The following is a 17,996-nucleotide window of genomic DNA, read 5'->3' on the forward strand; positions in this document are numbered from 1 at the left end:
CTCTGTAGGTGTGTTTGGGAACAGAGCCCCAGGACCAGCTTGCTTAGGGAACTCTTCTCCAGGTTCATTTCTCTGTAGGTGTGTTTGGGAACAGAGCCCCAGGACCAGCTTGCTTAGGGAACTCTTCTCCAGGTTCATTTCTCTGTAGGTGTGTTTGGGAACAGAGCCCCAGGACCAGCTTGCTTAGGGAACTCTTCTCCAGGTTCATTTCTCTGTAGGTGTGTTTGGGAACAGAGCCCCAGGACCAGCTTGCTTAGGGAACTCTTCTCCAGGTTCATTTCTCTGTAGGTGTGTTTGGGAACAGAGCCCCAGGACCAGCTTGCTTAGGGAACTCTTCTCCAGGTTCATTTCTCTGTAGGTGTGTTTGGGAACAGAGCCCCAGGACCAGCTTGCTTAGGGAACTCTTCTCCAGGTTCATTTCTCTGTAGGTGTGTTTGGGAACAGAGCCCCAGGACCAGCTTGCTTAGGGAACTCTTCTCCAGGTTCATTTCTCTGTAGGTGTGTTTGGGAACAGAGCCCCAGGACCAGCTTGCTTAGGGAACTCTTCTCCAGGTTCATTTCTCTGTAGGTGTGTTTGTATTTTATTTAACAGGAAAAGCCCATTGAGACCCAGAGTCTCTTATTCAAGGGAGACCAAGAAGGCAGCAACAATCAATACATCATTAAAACACACAACAATCAATACATCATTAAAACATACAACAATCAATACATCATTAAAACACACAACAATCAATACATCATTAAAACACACAACAATCAATACATCATTAAAACACACAACAATCAATACATCACATCATTAAAACACACAACAATCAATACATCACATCATTAAAACACACAACAATCAATACATCACATCATTAAAACACACAACAATCAATACATCACATCATTAAAACACACAACAATCAATCACACAACAATCAATACATCATTAAAAACACAACAATCAATAATCAACAACAAAACATCATTAAACACACAACAATCACATCATTAAAACACACAACAATCAATACATCATTAAAACACACAACAATCAATACATCATTAAAACACACAACAATCAATACATCATTAAAACACACAACAATCAATACATCATTAAAACACACAACAATCAATACATCATTAAAACACACAACAATCAATACATCATTAAAACACACAACAATCAATACATCACATCATTAAAACACACAACAATCAATACATCATTAAAACACACAACAATCAATACATCATTAAAAAACACAATCATTAAAACACACAACAATCACATCATTAAAACACACAACAATCAAATTACATCATTAAAACACACAACAATCAATACATCATTAAAACACACAACAATCAATACATCAAATCATTAAAACACACAACAATCAATACATCATTAAAACACACAACAATCAATACATCACATCATTAAAATATACAACAATCATTAAAACACACAACAATCAATACAGAATTAAGACTTACAACAATACAATACAACATGATCCAGACTAAAAAAAAGCATTTTACAATCCTCTGTAACAGTCTCCCATCAATATCTTAAATTCATTCAGGGTCACTAACACATCTAGATGAGGCAGGGATTCTAGACTATTCCATTCAGTAGCACTAACACATCTAGATGAAGCAGGGATTCTAGACTATTCCATTCAGTAGCACTAACACATCTAGATGAAGCATGGATTCTAGACTATTCCATTCAGTAGCACTAACACGTCTAGATGAAGCATGGATTCTAGACTATTCCATTCAGGTTCACTAACACATCTAGATGAAGCAGGGATTCAGTAGCACTAACACATCTAGATGAAGCAGGGATTCTAGACTATTCCATTCAGTAGCACTAACATATCTAGATGAAGCAGGGATTCAGTAGCACTAACACATATAGATGAAGCATGGATTCTAGACTATTCCATTCAGTAGCACTAACACATCTAGATGAAGCATGGATTCTAGACTATTCCATTCAGTAGCACTAACACATCTAGATGAAGCATGGATTCTAGACTATTCCATTCAGTAGCACTAACATATCTAGATGAAGCAGGGATTCAGTAGCACTAACACATATAGATGAAGCATGGATTCTAGACTATTCCATCAGTAGCACTAACACATCTAGATGAAGCATGGATTCTAGACTATTCCATTCAGGGTCACTAACACATCTAGATGAGGCAGGGATTCTAGACTATTCCATTCAGTAGCACTAACACATCTGGATGAAACATGGATTCTAGACTATTCCATTCAGGGTCACTAACACGTCTAGATGAAGCATGGATTCTAGACTATTCCATGAGTCTAGTGCACAAGACGGGAAGGCAGTCTTGCCTAATACTGTAAATGTCCTGGGGACTTTAAGTAGCAACCACCAAGCAGACTGGGTATGGTAACATAGCAACCACCTAGCAGACTGGGTATGGTAACATATCAACCACCTAGCAGACCGGGTATGGTAACATAGCAACCACCTAGCAGACCGGGTATGGTAGCATAGCAACCACCTAGCAGACCAGGTATGGTAACATATCAAATAATTACAATTTAGCAGATTAACACTGGAGTGATAAATGATCAGATGGTCATGTACAGGTAGAGATATTGGTGTGCAAAAGAGCAGAAAAGTAAATAAATAAAAACAGTATGGGGATGAGGTAGGTAAATTGGCTGGGCTATTTACCAATAGACTATGTACAGCTGCAGCGATCGGTTAGCTGCTCAGATAGCAGATGTTTGAAGTTGGTGAGGAGATAAAAGTCTCCAACTTCAGTGATTTTTGCAATTCGTTCCAGTCGCAGGCAGCAGAGAACTGGAAGGAAAGGCAGCCAAATGAGGTGTTGGCTTTAGGGAGGATCAGTGAGATACACCTGCTGGAGCGCGTGCTACGGGTGGGTGTTGCCATCGTGACCAGTGAACTGAGATAAGGCGGAGCTTTACCTAGCATGGACTTGTAGATGACCTGGAGCCAGTGGGTCTGGCGACGTATATGTAGCGAGGGCCAGCCGACTAGAGCATACAGGTCGCAGTGGTGGGTGGTATAAAGTGATTTGGTTACAAAACGGATGGCGCTGTGATAAACTGCATCCAGTTTGCTGAGTAGAGTATTGGAAGCTATTTTGTAGATGACGTCGCCGAAGTCAAGGATCGGTAGGATAGTCAGTTTTACTAGGGTAAGTTTGGCGGCGTGAGTGAAGGAGGCTTTGTTGCGGAATAGAAAGCCAACTCTAGATTTGATTTTAGATTGGAGATGTTTGATATGAGTCTGGAAGGAGAGTTTACAGTCTAGCCAGCCACCTAGGTACTTATAGATGTCCACATATTCTAGGTTGGAACCATGCAGGGTGGTGAAGCTAGTCAGGCGTGCGGGTGCAGGCTGCGAATGGTTGAAAAGCATGCATTTGGTTTTACTAGCGCTTAAGAGCAGTTGGAGGCCAGAGTCCAGTCTCTGTCAGACAGAGGAGGCTGCATGATAAACAGAGTCCAGTCTCTGTCAGACAGAGGAGGCTGCATGATAAACAGAGTCCAGTCTCTGTCAGATCGAGGTTGTATAGGCATATACACAACAAGTCACCGTAATCAATTACAGAGAGAAAAGTGGCCTGAACAAGCTTCTTTCAAGCCATAAGCGGGAAGCAAGCCTTATTACGAAAATAAAAACCCAATTTCAATTGAAGCTTTTGTCACAAGATTATCTATATGAACTTTAAAGTACAACTTGTCATCCAACCATATACCTAGGTATGTGTAGGATGACACTTTTTCAATGGATAAGCCACCAGATGTGACAATGCGACAATGCTAACCTTCTCTGGCAGAGTTTTTTAATTTTTAATTTGATTTATTTTTTACCTTTATTTAACCAGGCAAGTCAGTTAAGAACAAATTCTTATTTTCAATGATGGCCTAGGAACAGTGGGTTAACTGCCTGTTCAGGGGCATAACGACAGATTTGTACCTTGTCAGCTCGGGGATTTGAACTTGCAACCTTCCGTTACTATTCCAACGCTCTAACCACTAGGCTACCCTGCCTAAAGGTCATGAATATATTTTTCATAAAGGGAGGCCTGCAGTTGACTGAAATGCAGTCTGGAGCTCTTCAACAGCCTGAACCAGAGAAGGAGCACATGAATATATGACTGTATCATCTGCATATAGATGGAACTTTGCTGGTTGCAGCCCGTTTCCCAAATCATTGTGAACAACACAGGAGCTAAAATGGAACCCTGGGCCACACCTTCATTAATCTCTAGACAGCTAGACTTGTGATTGTCAGTGTATATATACACATTGTGTTCTGTCAGAAAGATTGTTCCTAAACCAATTTACTGCCCCTTCACTGAAACCAATGTTACTGAGTCTAGCTAGCAACAATTCATGGTCAACTGAATCAAAGGCCTTTGATAAATCTACAGAGCAGCACAATGTTGCTTTTTATCAAGTGCATTAATGATGTCGTTTGTGGTGCTGTACCCCGATCTAAAGCCAGACTGAAGGATTTATGGAAGGTTTGGGAATCAAGGGCCTCCAGGTTCATATCTCTGTAGGTGATGGCTTTGTTATGGAAGGTTTGGAACGTTTTGTCCAGGAAGTTGTCTAAAAGGGATTGAATGTGTTGTTGGCTAATAGTTTTTTGGTAGGTTTCTACACTACTTCCCTTCCATCTACAGCATTTCTTAATATTATTCAGTTCCTTTGGCTTTGATGCCTCATGATTGAGTATTTCTCTGTTCAAGTGTGATTTTGCTGTGATCTGATAGGGGTGTCAGTGGGCTGACTGTGAACGCTCTGAGAGACTCTGGGTTGAGGTCAGTGATGAAGTAGTCTACAGTACTACTGCCAAGAGATGAGCTATAGGTGTACCTACCATAGGAGTCCCCTCGAAGCCTACCATTGACTATGTACATACCCAGCGTGCGACAGAGCTGCAGGAGTTGTGACCCGTTTTTGTTGGTTATGTTGTCATAGTTGTGCCTAGGGGGGCATATGGGTGAGGAAATGCTGTCACCTCTAGGTAGGTGTTTGTCCCCCTGTGTGCTGAGGGTGTCAGGTTCTGGTTAAGTTCTGGCATTTAGGTCGCCACAGACTAGTCCATGTCCCTGGGCCTGGAAATGATTCACACAAAAGACACCGATTGTACTCCTTATGGACCCAAAACACACGATGTCTAAATTCTGTAGTCCAGACACCCAGCGTGCCCTAGATCTTCTGTCTGAGGACCAACTAGGGTCACCCAGCCACATAATAATAACACAAACGACCTGAGAACACAGCAGGTGGCCACAGCACTAAAGGGAGTGATTGAAAAAGCTTATTCTACGTTCCCCAACGCACAAGTGGTTATCTCCACCCTGCTACCACGAGAAGACTCCCCCCCCTGCTACCATACAGCAGGTAAACGCAAGTATTTTCCGTGACTGTGCCTCAAAACCAAATGTTTTCCTGGTCCACCATCCACCCTGGTCTAGAACAGCCTCTATGACCAGGTCCACCCCTGGAGTGCACTATAGGCTGCCATTTAAAATGCATCTCAGCTCTCTTTAACAGTCACATGACCGCAGTAATGCAGGTCCAACGACATTTAGCTTAATTTCTTTCTATGGAAAAGTCTTGGCTCAGTCTCTGGCAGGAGGGCTGGCTCGGAGTGGAGATGTTGAGGGAGGGCGTAATGAGAGTGGGGTGCTGTCCAGACAGAGAGTGGAGGGAGGATGCGGACAGACAAACTTAGTGCTAGGACTCCTGTGTTTAGGTCATTTATCATTGTAACGGACAGACAGCCCTTCTCTGTTGCTGCCAGATGGGAGTTTCTCCTCCTGTTCTCCGGCTTCTCTCCTCCTCCCCCGTCACAGGCCATGTTGTTCCTGTCATCCTCCCCTCCTCCTCCCCCTGTCACAGGCCAAGTTGCTCTGGTCATCCTCCTCCTCCTCCCCTCCTCCACCTCTCCCTCACAGCCAGGACTTCAGGCCATGCTGTTGGGAAGCTCGAGAGCACAGCAGTAGCATAAATGTAATGAATCATTGTTCAGCATCATTCATTGGAAAAACATTTTTGGAAGAAATACACCGGTGTTCCTCCTGGTTTACTGGCAGAGATGTTGGTACTCCCCAGTGATGTGAAGTTACAGCTTTTAGGGCCTTCGAGTGTTGCTAACATCAATATTAACTTGCTTAACTACTTACCGATCATTGGGACGCTAGCGTCTCACCTCGACAACATTCAGTGAAATTGCAGAGCGTGAAATTCAAATGACAGAAATCGTAATATTAAACATTCATGAAAAAACAAGTTTCTTACATAATTTAAAAGCTTAACGTCTTATTAATCCAGCCGCTTTGTCAGATTACAAAAAGGCTTTACGGAGAAAGCACACCATGCGATTATCTGAGGACAGCACCCTGCACACAAGAGCATTACATACATTTTCCAACCAAACAGAAGCGTCACGAAAGTCAGAAATGGCGAAAAAACAAATCACTTACCTTTGAAGATCTTCATCTGGTAGCAATCACAAGGGTCCCAGCTACATAACAAATGGTCCGGTTTCCTTCGTTCAAAATGCATACAAATGTAAGTTACCAATAGACTTCTTCCAAACATATCAAACAATGTTCCTAATCAATCCTCAGGTACCCTATTATGTAAATAAACAATACAATTTAAGACGGAGAATACCGGAGAAAAATAACGAAGTACGTGCACTCACCGTAACGCGCAACAAACACTACAGCCAAAATGGGAGCCACTTACTAAAACTACAAATCCTAGATGATTTAAAAAAAAAACAAGCCTGAAACTCTTTCTAAAGACTGTTGACATCTAGTGGAAGCCCTAGGAACTGCAATCTGGGAGGACTTCCTTTTATATTCCCGTTGACAGCCATAGTAATCAGGGGCGAGCTGAACAAAAAAAAATCTGGATGGATTGTCCTGGGGTTTTTGCCTGCCATATCAGTTCTGTTATACCCACAGACATTATTTGAACTGTTTTGGAAACTTTAGAGTATTTTCTATCCAATACTATACAATACTTATTATATGCATATCCCTAGCTTCTGGGCCTGAGTAACAGGCAGTTTACTTTGTGCAACCAAACTTCCAAATACTGCCCCCTAACCCGAAGAAGTTTTTAGGACAGACTCATTCATAGACTTTCATCACAATTGTAACAGTTAATTAATACTGTCAGCTGGCCTAATATAATGTTGATGTATTGTGTGTCCAGCCAAACTGACCCTTTCTGTCTTCCCTCTTTAGACTACATGGTTCCCCTCCTCTCTTCAGTCTTCATCGTCTTGTGGATCCTGGTGCTGGTCTCCGTCTTCATGTGCTGCATGCGTCGCCGGCGGAAACATGGCAACGGAGCCTCGTCGTCCGTGGCGACGGATGACAACACCACCAACAACGTCCGCGAGCAGCTCAACCAGATCAAGAATCCCATCAACGTGAAACACGCTGGCGGCGGCCATCTAACGACGTCGGTGGTCATCAAAGACTACGAGGATAAAAACTTGATCGTCGCCAAGGTACGAACACACCACCGCCCTGAGGGGGAGGAGGACGACGATAAAGAGAGACAGCTAGGGAATAAAGGACGCTTTGTGGTTACAGCCAAACAGCCTGCCTACACACTGGTGGAGCGGGAGGATCAGGGCCTCAATGGAGGCCTGGGGGCCAACGGGCCCAGCGACGGGGACATCAGGACCGCGGTGCAGCCCAGCTCCAAACACCCTAACTGGATTAATAAACAGGACAATAGAGCCCCGGAGACGCCACACAGCATCAACCAGATGGACTACAATAGAGCCCTGGAGACGCCACACAGCATCAACCAGATGGACTACAATAGAGCCCTGGAGACGCCACACAGCATCAACCAGATGGACTACATCGTATAACAGGAAATGATATAGCAGGAGGCAGGAAGTAGCATGTAAACCCTGTGTAAAGAATTCCCCCTTCCCTTCCTGGACGTTATGGTCATCCCGGCAAGGTGGTTCTTCTGATACGCTGTGTTGACACTGTTTTCGTTTCGTGCAACCATTGACCTTAGTGAAGAGGACAAGGGGGAGTGTTCTGGGATTTGTAGTTCCTAAACTGCTGCGTCATTATTCTGTGACTACAAAGGTTTGTTGTTTGGATGAATGAATCCATGGCTGCATCAGATGAGGTACCCTATTCCCTGTGTAGTGCACTACTTTTGACCAGGGCCCTATGGGTTTGATGCACTATGTAGGGATTAGAGTGCCATTTGGGACATTTCCCGTGACTGTTAATTTAAGTTTGGACAAGCTGGCTACACTGGCAGAAAAGGTTGAGGCTGAGAACCAGGTGCTGTGTTTTCATATTTCAACACTTATTACCTAATATTATGACCTAATAATAAGTGCACTACTTTTGACCAGCGCCCATAGGGCTCCCTCACATAGGGCTCCTCCCATAGGGCTCCCTCCCATAGGGCTCCTCCCATAGGGCTCCTCCCATAGGGCTCCCTCCCATAGGGCTCTCCCATAGGGCTCCCTCCCATAGGGCTCCTTGGTTTTCTGCAAAGTCACTGTTCAGGTAGTGGATGTTGTTGGAAGGCCTCCCTTTCCTCTTGGGGTTTTCTGCAAAGTCATTGCAAAATAGTCTAAAGAAGGAAACATTTAAGTTAGCAGCACAGTATATTTTGTATTTGTGAGTTTTCCATCTGTTCCAACTAGTTCTGTCTTTGTGAAAATGTATTTTTAGCTTCCTACTACATCAACCAATCAAATCCATCTTGATTTACATGGATTATCATTTGTTTGTGGTGGGCGGGGCGATGCCAGTATCTACTGGCACTATGAAGAATGTCCACGTCAATCTAGAACGTGTAGCTATGTACATTTATTAATCATTGTGTATATTTGATTTATTAACTTAATAATAATCAAGAGCCTAAAGATATATTTCCCTTTTTATTTATATGTTCTGTCTCTAGATTTTGAAGGTTTTCGGTAGCTTTGTAAGTTTACATTTAATTTTGATTGACATTTTTATTTTATGAAACGTCAGAGGAAGAAGAAAATAAGGACTTTTTCGAAGAAAAATTAATTCCCTGTTTATTGGTTGTTGTTTTTTAAAATAATGATTTCAGATGTTTTCAAATATCCATTTTGCCAAGACTTTGCAGGTTAAGGGGGTTGATGTAATAAAAACAAGACTGGTTGCTTTGTTATAAATTCTAAACGATGGTGGCAGACATATTGTTTGTCCTGAAAACACAAACGGCCTTTAGCAGCATCTAACTCATAATCCACAAATGATCAAAGCACATTAAACAGTGTATCACATTCTCACAAAACAATATCTGACAACTTAGGGGAGAGTGGGGTAAATCAAGCCTTTATTGTTGCATTCATCATCACTCCGTCAAGGAAATATACGATTCTTTCTAACAAAGATATCTACATATATTTCAGGGTGTTGAGTATCCCTGGAAATAATCAGAATTCATGTAGAAATTACAGTTTTGAAAAGAAAAAGTGGTCTCTGGGCACAATTTATCCTGGGAAGAAAAGACATGTTTACTATATTTGCCAGGTCGCAGTTGCAAATGAGAACTTGTTCTCAACTAGCCTACCTGGTTAAATAAAGGTGAAATAAATACTATATTTGCCCACGCAGCTACAAGGATGCACTTTCAAGGCTAGGTTCAGGACCTCATACTGAAGCTGAAAGAGACTCCAGCTGATATATAGAACAATCTTTAAATATACTTCGATTTAGATACAAGCATCATGAAATGAATTTGACTTGGGGGAAAATCTGTTTATTGGACCTGATTTGTTCATCCACTTCCTCCATGTGGTTTCTTCCTTCACTGACTCCGTCAAATTATAAATATTTGGTCAACTGATACGTTTTCTGTATGGTTTCCTAGAAAGAAGGGTGGCTCAACTTACCCTACTCTCCCCTATGGCAAATCACACAACAATCACACATCAATGTCTACTGGAACAGTAGGGGGGGTCAATAGTCTAGCCTGAGTCCCAGATCTGTTGGTGCTGTCTTGTCATGTCCATTGCTAGGACTGCTGTCACACATGTTGGGAAGACTGCACAGACAGATCTGGGACTCGAGCTATGGCAGCGTTTCCCAAACGTAGTCCTGTCGATCCCAAGAGGTGCATGTTTATGGTTTTTGCTCTTAGCTGTACACATCTGATTCAAAACTCATCTTTTGATTATTAGAATCAGCTGTGTAGAACAAAGCCAAAAGGTGCACCTCTTGGAGTCTCCAGGACGGAGGAAACGATGGTCTAGGGTGTCAACGGGAACAGGATCACGTAAACATGTATTTCCTTCCCTCTCTGCTCAGCGCTGTGGGAGACTGGTGTTTTGTTTCTGTTTTAAATGCACATGTTATTTTAAACTATTGAAAGGCTCTTTGAAAGAAGACATGTTTTTTTATTTCTCAGATGTTACTACTTTATGACATCATGGAAATATTCATTTAGTGTTTCCTCTCTTGTTATGGATTTTTAGATTGTATTTGTGATGTTGTTCCTGGCAATCTTTTTAGAGGGTTTTGTTCTTTTGAAAAAGGTCAATATTTATTAAATATTTTGTATGAAAAGAGATAATAAAACAGTCCCTGTTCTGGATTCAATGGTTTGAGTAAAGTGACTGGATGAAATTATTAATATAGAAATGCATGATTGGTCAGATTCACTCAGACCTGATTGGTGGGATTTCCTCAAACCTGCTGTAGATTGTTGATGCACTGTCTTTGTTTACAGAATATACCCCTCAGTTCACCCCATGCACAACACATACCTGTTAGGAAGTTGTAGGGTTTTATACAGTACCCAACACCAGTCTGGGATTTTATGGGAAAAGTAGCTACTGTGTAAATTAGGGCATTTGACATTATTTTTTACAACAATTGACTCTCTCGACCAATCAGAATAAAGCACATGGTTGAGGTAAACACAGGACATGCTGCTTTTCTCTTTTTACACATTTAAGTCATTTAGCAGACGCTCTTATCTTAGTTGTTTTGCTAAAAGCAACAGTCAAAGAGAAGTCTGATTTTCACCATGATAGAACTGATTCAGTTACAGAAAGGTTTTGTATTGATCGGTGTCAATGATCGGTAAACTCTGTTAGGTGAGCGTCTTTAATTGCTATTTGATTTTAATTTTAATTTTATTGTATTTCCTTGTAGGTAACAATGTCACAAGGATAGTCCAATTTAAATTTAGAAAAAAGCTTCTTTTTATTGTCAAAATAAACAAGTGTTTCTTCACCAGAAATGAACACTCAAGTAAAGGAATAGTAATGTCAGTTCAGATAACCGTGCCTAGTGTAAATACTGCACTGCAGTTTTGATTGAATTGAGCCTTGTGGGCTTCTATCCCAGAAGCTTTTAACCAAACATGTCAGTGCCAGTGACAGCCACACTATTTACTGGACAACAGTGGTACACTATGTAGGGAAAAACCCGAAGGGTCTTTATCCTATACCCAGACTATGTTAGCCAAACATTTTAGTTAGAGCCTACGACAGGGAGGTTCTCAGAAACTAGTGCGGGAACAACTTCATAGTGAGATGACAGACAAAAAATGAAAAAAACGAAAAGCAAAAGGTCTCATTCTTGTTTTGTTTACTAGTGATTACTGTAGGCCAGAGCTAGACTCCTTCCAATCAGACGGACTGTCCCGAAGACTGACATTGTTCCAGAAATGTCCTACTAGGTCCACATGGGCCTGAACAGGGGTGGGGTCAATTCTGTTCCAATTCAGGAAGTCAAGTAGTCAACTGAAATCAAGCAAGATTGAAATTTCAGTTTACTTACTGAATTTAAATATATTTGGCCCAACATACATCCCTGAGGCACTACAGCGCTTTTAGTTTGGGATTTCTGCCATTTAATTGGTATTTACTTCCCCACGGTCAGATGAACTCATAGATACCATTTTTATGTACAGTTGAAGTCGGAAGATTACATACACTTAGGCTGGAGTCATTAAAACTCGTTTTTCAACCAATCCACAAATGTCTTGTTAACAAACTATAGTTCTGGCAAGTCGGTTAGGACATCTACTTCATGCAGGACACAAGTAATGTTTCCAACAATTGTTTACAGACAGATTATTTCACTGTATCACAATTCCAGTGGGTCAGAAGTTTACATACACTAAGTTGACTGTGCCTTTAAACAGCTTGGAAAATTCCAGAAAATGATGTCATGACTTCAGAAGCTTTAATAATTGACATCATTTGAGTCAATTGGAGGTGTACCTGTGGATGTATTTCAAGGCCTACCTTCAAACTCAGTGCCTCTTTGCTTGACATCATGGGGAAATCACCAAGACCTCAGAACAAAAATTGTAGACCTCCAAAAGTCTGGTTCATCCTTGGGAGGAATTTCCAAAAGGTACCACGTTCATCTGTACATACAATAGTACGCAAGTGTAAACACCATGGGAGCATGCAGCCGTCATACAACTCAGGAAGGAGACGCATTCTGTCTCCTAGCGATGAACGTACTTTGGTGCGAAAAGTGCAAATCAATCCCAGAACAACAGCAAAGGACCTTGTGAAGATGCTGGAGGAAACGGGTACAAAAGTATCTATATCCACAGTAAAACAAGTCCTATATCGACATAACCTGAAAGGCCGCTCAGCAAGGAAGAATCACTACTACAAAACCTCCATTAAAAAAAGCCAGACTAGGGATTGTAACTGCACATGGGGACAAAGATCGTACTTTTTGGAGAAACAAAAATAGAGCTGTTATGTTTGGAGGAAAAAGGGGGAGTCTTGCAAGCTGAAGAACACCATCCCAACCATGACGCACGGGGGTGGCAGCATCATGTTCTGGGGGTGCTTTGCTGCAGGAGGGACTGGTGCACTTCACAAAATAGATGGGGTATAATACCCTCTACCACTACCCTCTACCACTACCACTACCACACTACCACTACCCCCCCACTACCACTACCCCCTACCCCTACCACTACCCCCTACCACTACCCCCTACCACTAGCCCCTACAACTACCACTAGCCACTACCACTACCCCCACCACTACAACTACCCCCTACCACTACAACTACCACTACCACTACCACTACCACTACCCCCTACCACTACCACCACCACTACCCCCTACCACTACCACTACCCCTACCACTACCACTACCCCTACCACTACCCCTACCACTACCCCCCTACCAATACCACCACCACTACACCCCTACCACTACCCCTACCACTACCACTACCCCTACCACTACCACCACCACTACCCCCTACCACTACCACCACCACTACCCCCTACCAGTACCACTACCACTACCCCCTACCACTACCACTACACCACTACCCCCTACAACTACCACTACAACTACCCCCTACCACTACCACCTACCACTACCACTACCACTACAACTACCACTACCACTACCACTACAACTACCACTACCACTACTACCACTACAACTACCCCTACCACTACCACTACAACTACCCCTACCACTACCACTACAACTACCACTACCACTACCACCACCCCTACCACTACCACTACCACTACCCCTACCACTACAACTACAACTACCCCCTACCACTACCACTACAACTACCCCTACCACTACAACTACCCCCTACCACTACCACTACCCCTACCACTACCACTACAACTACCCCCTACCACTACCACTACCCCCTACCACTACCACTACCACTACAACTACCCCCTACCACTACAACTAACCCCTACCACTACCACTACCACTACAACTACCCCCTACCACTACAACTAACCCCTACCACTACCACTACCACTACCACTACAACTACCCCCTACCACTACCACTACCACTACCCCCTACCACTACCTACCCCTACCACTACCACTACAACCCCCTACCACTACCACTACCACTCAACTACCCCTACCACTACAACTACCCCCTACCACTACAACTACCCCCTACCACTACCACTACAACTACCACTACCCCTACCACTACCCCTACTACCCCTACCACCACCACTACCCCCTACCACTACAACTGCCCCTACCACTACCACTACCCCCTACCACTACAACTACCACTACCACTACCCCTACCACTACCACTACCACTACAACTGCCCCTACCACTACCACTACCACTACCCCTACCACTACCACTACAACTACCACTACCACTACCACTACCACTACCACTACAACTGCCCCTACCACTACCACTACAACTACCCCCTACCACTACCACTACCCACTACCACTACCCACTACCACCACCACTGCACCCCTACCACTACAAATACCCCTACCACTACCACTACAACCACCCCCTACCACTACAACTACCCCTACCACTACCACTACAACTACCCCTACCACCACCACTACCACTACCACTGCACCCCTACCACTACAACTACCCCCACCACTACCACTACAACTACCCCCTACCACTACCACTACCACTACCACTACCCCTACCACTACAACTAACCCCTACCACTACCACTACCACTACCACTACAACTACCCCCTACCACTACCACTACCCCTACCACTACCCCTACCACTACCACTACAACTGCCCCCTACCACTACCACTACAACTACCCCCTACCACTACCACTACACCCTACCACTACAACTACCACTACAACTACCCCTACCACTACAACTACCCCCTACCACTACCACTACAACTACCACTACAACTACCCCTACCACTACCACTGCAACTACCCCTACCACTACCACTACCCCCTACCACTACCACTACAACTACCCCTACCACTACCACTACCCCTACCACTACAACTACCATACCACCTACCACTACCACCACCACTACCCCTAACACTACAACTACCCCTACCACTACCACAACTACCCCTACCACTACCACTACAACTACCCCTACACTACCACTCAACTACCCCCTACCACTACACCACCCCTACCACTACCACTACCCCCTACCACTACCACCACCACTACCCCTACCACTACCACTACCACTGCCCCTACCACTACCACTACAACTACCCCCTACCACTACAACTACCACTACCCCTACCACTACCCCCTACCACTACCACTACAACTACCACTACCACTACCACTACCACCACCACTACACCCTACCACTACAACTACCACCACTACCACTACCCCTACCACTACCACTACACTACCCCTACCACTACCACTACCCCCTACCACTACCCCTACCACTACCACTACAACTACCACTACCCCTACCACTACCACCACCACTACCCCTACCACTACAACTACCCCTACCACTACCACTACACCCCTACCACTACCACTACCCACTACAACCACCCCCTACCACTACAACTAACCCCTACCACTACCACTACCCCTACCACTACCACTACAACTACCCCCTACCCCCCACCACTGCCCCTACCACTACAACTACCCCACTACCACTACCACTACAACTACCACTACCACTACCCCCTACACTACCCCTACCACTACAACTGCCCCCCTACCACTACCACTACCACCACCCCCACCACTACAACACCACTACACCACCCCCTACCACTACAACTACCCCCTACCACTACCACTACAACTACCCCTACCACTACCACTACCACTACCACTACCACTACCTACCCACTACCACTACCACTACCCCCTACCACTACAACTACCCCTACCACTACCACTACCACTACCACCCCTACCCCTACCACTACAACTACCCCTACCACCACCACTACCACTACCACTCACCCCCTACCACTACAACTACCCCCTACCACTACCACTGCCCCCTACCACTACCACTACAACTACCACTACAACTACCACTACCACTACCACCACCACTACCCCTACCACTACAACTACCCCTACCACTGGCCTAATCCCCCCCTACCACTACCACTACAACTACCACTACAACTACCCCTACCACTACCACTACCCCTACCACTACAACTACCCCCTACCACTACCACTGCCACAACAACTTCACCCCTACCACTACCACCACCACTACCACTACCACTACAACTACAACTACCCCTACCACTGCCACCACCCCCACCACTACCACCACCACTACCCCCTACCACTACCCCTACCACTACCACTACCCCTACCACTACCACTACAACTACCCCCTACCACTACACCACCCCTACCACTACCACTACCCCTACCACTACCACTACAACTACCCCCTACCACTACCACTACCACTACCCCCTACCACTACCACTATCCCCTACCATCTACCACTACAACTACCACTACAACTACCCCTACCACTACCACTACCCCCTACCACTACCACAACTACCACTACAACTACCACTACCACTACCACCACCACTACCCCCTACCACTACAACACCCCCTACCACTACCACTACCCCTACCACTACCACTACCACTACCACTACCCCTACCACTACCACTACAACTACCACTACAACTACCACTACCACTACCACCACCACTACCCCTACCACTACCACTACCCCTACCACTACAACTACCCCCTACCACTACCACTACAACTACCCCCTACCACTACCACTACAACTACCCCACTACCACTACCACCACCACTACCCTACCACTACAACTACAACTACCCCCTACCACTACCACCACCCCCACCACTACCACCACCACTACCCCCTACCACTACCACTACCCCTACCACTACCACTACCCTACCCCCTACCACTACCACCACCACTACCCCTACCACTACCACTACCACTACAACTACCACTACCCCTACCACTACCCCCTACCACTACCCCTACCACTACCACCACCACTACCCCCTACCACTACAACTACCCCCTACCACTACCACTACCCCTACCACTACCACTACAACTACCCCTACCACTACAACTACCCCTACCACTACCACTACAACTACCCCCTACCACTACCACTACCACTACCCCTACCACTACAACTACCCCCTACCACTACAACTACCACTACCCCCTACCACTATCCCTACCACTACAACTGCCCCCTACCACTACCACTACAACTACCACTACAACTACCCCCTACCACTACCACTACAACTATCCCCTACCACTACCACTACAACTACCCCTACCACTACCACTACAACTACCCCCTACCACTACAACTACCACTACCCCTACCACTACCCTACCACTACCCCCTTCCACTACCACCACCACTACCCCCTACCACTACAACTACCCCTACCACTACCACTACCCCTACCACTACCACTACAACTACCCCCTACCACTACCACTACCCCTACCCACTACCACTACAACTACCCCCTACCACTACCACTACAACTACCCCCTACCACTACCACTACCACTAGAACTACCCACTGTCACGAATATTACCGAAGGTGACTCCCCTTCTTGTTCGGGTGGCGCTCGGCGGTCGTCGTCGCCGGTCTACTAGCTATCGCTGATCCGTTGTTCTGTGTTCGTTTAGTTCTGTCTAATTGGTATCACCTGTTTCTTGTTTGGTTGTTAGGATAGGATATATATAGTCTGTTCAGCCCGCTTCTGTTTCGTGCGGGCTTGTTCTCCTGTTTCTTTGTTTGAGTGTATTTTGTTGGCATTTGGGTTTCACGCTGTCCGTTTATATTTCTGTTCATTTGTGTTTCCACTTTTGTACATGTTATGTTTCCAGAACATTAAAGCGTGTTGTTTTTCCCACATCCTTTGCTCTCTGCGCCTGACTCCACACCTCTTCACTCATTTACACGTAACAGAAGCCCGCACCTTCTATGGAGTCAGCAGGAGCAGCGACCACTCCTCTTCCCACTATGGAAGAGCGAGTTCAACATCACACGTCCATCCTCCATCGCCTAGGATCAGCGATGGATCAGATGATGGAGAGGATGGATCGTTGGGAGAGGAATGGTTTCCCTACTACTACCCCACCGACCCTCCTACCA

The 17,996-nt window shown here is 44.9% G+C and overlaps 1 protein-coding gene across 1 annotated transcript in view; it reads left to right on the forward strand.

Moving 5' to 3' along the window:
- The window catches only part of LOC115121905 (protein jagged-1b-like), a 197,082-nt gene extending 186,426 nt beyond the window's left edge, over window positions 1–10,656 (forward strand). The window contains exon 26 of the mRNA XM_065002719.1: window positions 7,287–10,656. Within this exon, the coding sequence (XP_064858791.1) occupies window positions 7,287–7,927 (641 nt within the window). The 3' untranslated portion in view covers window positions 7,928–10,656. The remainder of the gene's footprint in view (window positions 1–7,286) is intronic.
- The last annotated feature ends 7,340 nt before the right edge of the window (window positions 10,657–17,996 follow it).

This window comes from Oncorhynchus nerka, linkage group LG16, assembly GCF_034236695.1.
Source record: "Oncorhynchus nerka isolate Pitt River linkage group LG16, Oner_Uvic_2.0, whole genome shotgun sequence".
In the NCBI taxonomy this organism is placed as follows: Eukaryota; Metazoa; Chordata; class Actinopteri; order Salmoniformes; family Salmonidae; genus Oncorhynchus; species Oncorhynchus nerka.